At 51.4% G+C, this 6308-nt stretch overlaps 1 protein-coding gene across 1 annotated transcript in view; it reads left to right on the forward strand.

The window, feature by feature from the left end:
* Nucleotides 1-229: 229 nt before the first annotated feature.
* CUNH8orf74 (chromosome unknown C8orf74 homolog) overlaps nt 230-6308 on the forward strand; it is a 25198-nt gene continuing 19119 nt past the window's right edge. Inside the window, exons 1-2 of the mRNA XM_006906353.1 lie at nt 230-277; nt 1856-2048. Of these exons, the coding sequence (XP_006906415.1) occupies nt 230-277; nt 1856-2048 (241 nt within the window). The remainder of the gene's footprint in view (nt 278-1855; nt 2049-6308) is intronic.

Here is a 6308-nt window from a genome sequence, read left to right on the forward strand (position 1 = left end):
AACGGGCTCACTTCCTAAAGGCCAGCAGTCCGTGAAGGAGAGGCTGGAGGCTAGAAAGGAGTCAGCGCCCCGCACAGGTGGAGGCGGAGGAGACCCAGAGCCCAGCTGGAGAGGAGACGCCAGGCTCGAAGCAGGTCTTCATGACCTCACAAAGCCACATCCTCACCCCCAGGTTCTGGGACCTCTGAGTCAGTCCGGCTGAGTCTCCTAGCAACTGCATGCAGGGGCCATGGCCCTCTTAACACCCCAGGGAGTGAAAAAAGTCTTCCAATTTCAGGTGAAGAGAAAATGTGGCTTTTAAAAGGAAGCGTGCTCAGATTGGTCTAACAGTGTGAGGTGTGTGTGCAAGAAGTGGCCCCTCGACGGTGCCTCCTCAGGTGGACACCTTGGACAACACCCCTTTCCCAGCACACCCCCTCTGAGGCCTGCAGTGGGTCTCTGCCAGCGGGAATGCCCGGCCAAAAGCTCACCAGCCCGTAGAGGTCTTCCAGACCTACAGTGACAGCCCCTGATGCGGCAGAAGTCGCCGGAAGGAAGGAGATGGGCTGCGTGCACTGCCCGCCTCCACCGCAGGAGGCCAGGGAGGGCCCTGGGGCTGGTTGGAAGGCCGACTGAGCCCTCTGGGACTGTGCGCCAGCGTGCGTAGGGAGTATATGCGGTTGTGTGTGTATGTATATGGGGAGGAAGAGGGAGTCTGCTGCTTTAAGGCAGGGAGAGGGGCAGATTTCATCAGTTTTTCACAGCCAATTCTGAGGCCGAAAGGCATGACGAGGGGTCCTGTGGAGTGATGAGGATCCACCCTGCAGGGCCCAGACCTCTCAGCAAGTCCTTTCCAGAACAGGGCTGTCCACAGAGGGTGTCAGGGCACTGCTGCAGACCTCAGGCAAGGGGGGCTCACGCCAAATGTGTGCTCAGGTCAGCTTCTGACCCATAGCTATGAGCTGTTGGGCAAGCAATAGGTAACGGCTGCCCCTGGTAGGGTCTCTGTCCCCACCTTCAGATGTGGCTTTTATCACATGGTCTACACCTTCCAACAAGCTGTTCTATCAGGCACCAACCGGGGGATCTGTGAGGGCTGCAGAGAAGGACTGCCCAGGGGCTGCGGACAGGGCTGTGGGCCTCCTCCTGGCACCAAGTCAGCTACCAGGTTCCACCTCCACGCACGGTCACCCCAGCCAGAGCACTCCCTTGCCCCGGGGAGCGGCACGCTGTGCTCATGGGTCTCCACTCCACGCCACGCTTTTCCTCACCCCCTCCTCTAAAGGCGCTCGCTTCTCCTACGTCTGTGGACGATATACGAGAGCTTTTCTCAAAGGGCCAGATCTCTCAAGTGAGATAGGTTCTTACCTACAGATAGGAAAAAAATGTTACCCTAATTACCCCCTGACCTGCCAGAGTGCCTGAATTTTCACCAAGCAAGATACAGTCCTCCTTGCCCAATGGTGCCTCTTTACAGTCATTTACACCTCAGCATGAATTTCATTATCAGATCAATAGATCTGGAGCAGCTAGTTGAGAGCAGGCTCTGAGAGAAGTCAGACTTTGTTTTAGCAAAGAGAAAAGAAGGACCATAATTCAGGACTTCAGGCCTCCTGGAGGTTTACAGACTCAGGGCTGCCACGGCTAGCATGAGAACTCTCAGAGGAACGAGCAATCCTAGAAAAAAGAGTATATTCCCCCCAAATGGGGAGGAAAGCTGTCCAGAGATGAAAGCTCTGGCCAGGCGTAGCCACATGCTTGGGCACTCTTCAGGATGGTGGAGAGCTGTGTGGGGCCCCCTGAAGTGTTCTGCCCACAGAGGACGGCATCTCGATTCCTCGGTTTCACCCTCCGCTCCTCACATCATGCCCTGCAGAAAACAGAAGGTCGGGAGCATCTACGGAGACTGCTGAACTGGGAAGAGTTTGATGAACTGAGAGACGCCCGCAGAAGCATCCTCCTGGATACCCTCTACGAAAGTATCATCTTTGCCGTGGGCAAAGGCTTCCCATGGGTGGAGGTAGCCAAGGTGGTCAAGTTTACAGAAGAGCTGATCAAGGAAACCAAAGGTATGAGGCATCCCGGGCAGGAGTCGGGGGGCTTGCAGGGAGAGGGGGATACAGAGGACCCCTCTGCAGTCCGCAGCCCCTTTGAAGGGCCGGGAGCACCTTCTTTTTTTTCCCTGACATTTAGTATCCTTGCATGCTCATCAGCAGGGTTCCCTCCAGGCTTTCTGTAAAGTGGAACAAACAAAACGTTCTTGCTGAATTTTTCCCACTGGTCTCCTTGGCTGAAAATCTTGCACCACTCCTAGCTGTTCACACAGAAGCCAGGCAGATGTTTACACTTTAGTATGAATTTCACCATCAGATCAATACCTCTGGGGTAGCTAGTTGAGAGTAGGCACAGGAGGAATTCAAATTTCCTTAAGAAAGAGAGAGGAGGGATCATAGCTCAGAATTTTTGTTTTGTTTAGTTTTGTTTTTGCTTAACATAAATTGAATGTGTCACTCCTCTGCTTAAAACCCTTTATTGACTTACCATGGCACCCTTGAAAGAATGCAAATTTTTCCCAGGATCAGGTGTTGCTATGCTGAATATTTTGGGAGAATCCTTTACAGCAGCAGTCCCCAATCTTTTTGGCACCAGGGACTGGTGCTCCATGAGAATCTAATGCCGGATGATCTGAGGTGGAGCCGAGGTGGTGATATTATCGCTAAGAGCGGCTGCAAATACAGATGAAGCTTCGCTCACTCGCCCTCACCTCCTGCTGTGCGGCCCAGTTCCTAACAGGCCAGGGACCAGTACTGGTCCACAGACCAAGGGTTGGGGACCCCTGCTTTACGGGTATCAGATTGCAGGCAAGGATGGGGGAACAGCAGTCAGGTGAGTCTGCAGAGGAAGCACCTATAGGTGGATGATAGAGGGAACCCCTGCCTGTGTGGAGCTTCATGATGAGAGGATGAGAATCTCTCTCTCTGATGAGCGGGCAGAAAGAGAGACGGAAGAAGAATATTAGCCCCAAGCAGGTGGGAACTCAGGTTCTTTCAAGTTTCCATCGGAGCCTTCCACAGGCCAAACCTTTGAAAAGCAGAGGATGGTGATGCAAACCCAGCTTCAGACTGAGGAGATCAGATGGCACTGGAGCTATCGGCATCTCCAGTTATGGCATACCTTGCCCACACGACAAATCTGTGTCTCATAGACATCTAAAACCTTAGAGGTGGAAGGAGACTGAGAGATCAGAAAACTTAATTCCCTCTCTGCAGAGAGCCCCTCAGCCAGCCAGCAAGTTTCTTCCCGCCTGCGGGGCACAACCTAAGTGACAGGGAACTTCCTCCTCCTGAGGCAATGCCTTCCTTTTACACCACCCTGTTGTTAGGAAGTTCTCTTTTTATCTAGGTACATCTGCCTTTTATACCTTTTACTCTCAAGCTCAATGTCTGTCCTCTAGAAGCAGAGTGCAGGCCCTAGAGATATTTAATGAGCTTTATGTAATGTGACTATCATGTCTTCACATTTAGACATACCCGCCGTGCCTTTAATCATTCTTAATACGGCGTCATTTCCATAGACCTTTCCACTCCACCTCCCCACCACTGCCCCCTTTCTTGCTGCCCTTCTCTGGGCATATTGTGTTTATCAATATCATTCTTAAAATATGGCATCCAGATCCAAACACAATACAACCTGTGATTTGATCAGTGAAGTAATCGGGGATTTTATCACCTCCCCTGTCCTGGTGATGATGCTCCTGTTAATAGAGCCTAGAGTTGCATTTATTTTAACAGCATCACGGTCACATTAGTTCATGTTGGTCAGGAAGTCCATTATGGGAACCATTTTTCCCATCCTGCCCCTGTGTAATGACGATTTTGGTTGTACACGTGGAACTTTGCGATCATCCTCATTGATTCCATCTTGTCCATGCTGGCCGATCTGCCCTTCCTTCTGACATTTTCAGCTCTTCATCCTGGGCCATCCAGCTTACGAATTCGTCCTCTTACCTTTAAATCATCTCAAAATTTGTGAAGCATCGTTGGTACAAACGTGGAGTTAAGAACAAGCTCTCAGGTGGGCTCCCTTTGCTGGAATTCATCTCACTGAAAATAGAATCCATCAGGAGGCCCAGCACTCACAGGGAGAATTCAAATCCTAGTTTAGTTCCTTACTAGACGTGTAGTCCTGGGCAAGTCACATCACCGCTGAGCCTCTGATTACACATCTATGCATGGAAAATGCAGGAACACCCACTTCCTAAGGTTTTTTTTTTTGAAGATTAAACGAGGTTACGTGTGTAAAGTCCATAGCATGGTGCTTGGTGCCTGATAAACGCTCAGTGAGTGCTAGCTAGCTCTTATTTTTAGGAGTGGACCACAGGGAGAAAGACCCAGATTTCTGCGGCGCACCCTCCCTGGCTCCCCGCTTGCATGCTCAGCGTCCTCCCGCCCGCAGTGGCCGCCTCATCCATCCTTCTCAAGCCCTGTTTCCATCAGGCCAACCTCCCTCCTTTTCTTATCTAAACTCCTCCCCCAAAGAGCTACAATGGTACAGCAAGGGAGGCCAAAGTGGGGGGCTCGAACCTCTGGAGACAGTGTCTATGCCTTCGTTTTTGTCTCCCATATTCATCCCCTGGGTGCCAAACAATACACATGGCGCATGGTGGGTGTTGCATGAAGAAATGAACATGCGAATGAGTGAGTGGATTCTTTATGCTCATGGAGACGACATGTTCTGTACGCGGAGAGAAGGTTAGGGTGCTCGACTTGTCCCAGGCTTACTCAACTGAGGCCAGTGTGTCTGTCTAGGTGATGACAGAGGCAGTACAGCGGTGTGATTAAGCCCCAAACTCTGCAGTCAGAAGACCTGAGTTTAAATCCCACCTCCATCACTTATTACTGTGTCATCTGGAAAATGTTACTTTACCTCTCTCTCTCTGTGCCTTCATGTCCTTGTCTTTAAAATGAGGGCAGTAATAATCCCGACTCATAAGAAAGTTGGCAGGATTAAATGAGACAGACACACAAAACGTATTGCAGAATGACAAGCACATAGTAAGTGCTCAGCAAATGTTAGCTCCCATGTGCTCATCACGCATGGAGTGAGGCGGCATGAACAGCAGATGCTGGTGGTCCAGGACTATAAGTTGCTACTTTCTGCTCCTCAGGAGGATTGCTGTTGGTACCACTTCTTATAGGCAGGCTAAAGATAGGTTTAAATCACAAGCCAGCAGAATGGAGGTTTAGATACCTATCTGGCCCTTAATGCCCTACATGTGTGACCCACCCTCGAGCATCTGTTCACTGCCCTTGTTAGGGATCCAGGTGATAAGGGCAGGAAGGGTTGGCAAACAGCAGGTCAGGTCCTTCCCATCTCACATCCTTCCCTGCCCCTCTTTCTGCACACATGTCCCACCTAAGGCAGGTCATGGTGTGCAGGATACAAACAGCCAAGGTTAAAGTCCACACTGGGCTGTTAATCTTCTTAGAAGGTAGCTTCTCCAGGGATTTTTTTTTTTTCTTTTTTTGGTTAATCTGGGGCTGAGGATGGTTGAGCTCTGCTTGCATACTAGATAACAAAGCTGGCAGACAGCATTTTAGGAGAGTCATGTTTGCACAACGATGACTCAGAGCTCCGCCAGGACAGCCTGACAGCTCAGCTTATCTCCCCACCCAATCGGGCCTCAAGACCTGGAGGGAAAGGGTGGCCCTTTTTATTCAAAAGTGTAAGCTGATTCCATGTCCTGGCAAATAGCTCACCAGGGCATTCAGGCCCCAGCTCCATACCATAGAGTTCTTTCATTGCACCTCCTCTGCCAGCCTCTGGGAAGCCCTGGGCAGATCCCATCCTGCCTCCTTGGGGTCAAGGGTGAAGTCACCAGTCACAGCACAGAGGGCCAGAGGCTGCCAGCTCTGACCTGGTGGGAGGAAATTGCAGGAAGTGGGCAGATTTTGTATACCCTGCCGAGGCTAAGAGGAGAGAGGAGAGCGATGTTGGAGCAAAAGGGACCCCGAGGTCTCCTCCTCTGCCTGAGGGAGTTATGGAGATGCAGGGTACCCAGGAGGCCCTGCACTTCCTATCTGTGACTGGCACATTGCACCAGGAGAGCTGTAGAAGGGAGAACAGCTTCCCCTGCCCCAGACTTCACTCAGCAGGGAGTTGAGGGCTAGAGGTAGTGCAGCCAGTACAGATGTTTGCCCAGAACCCACCACCAGAGCCTTCTGCACCAGCCATCGCCTCAGCCACTTTGCAGCTCTGCCCCTTGCTGTCATCATCTTGCAAGCACTGGCCTCTCTCTGATGCTCCACTGGGATAGAAAGAACCCCTTT

This window comes from Pteropus alecto, unplaced genomic scaffold (assembly GCF_000325575.1).
Source record: "Pteropus alecto unplaced genomic scaffold, ASM32557v1 scaffold50, whole genome shotgun sequence".
Lineage (NCBI taxonomy): Eukaryota > Metazoa > Chordata > Mammalia > Chiroptera > Pteropodidae > Pteropus > Pteropus alecto.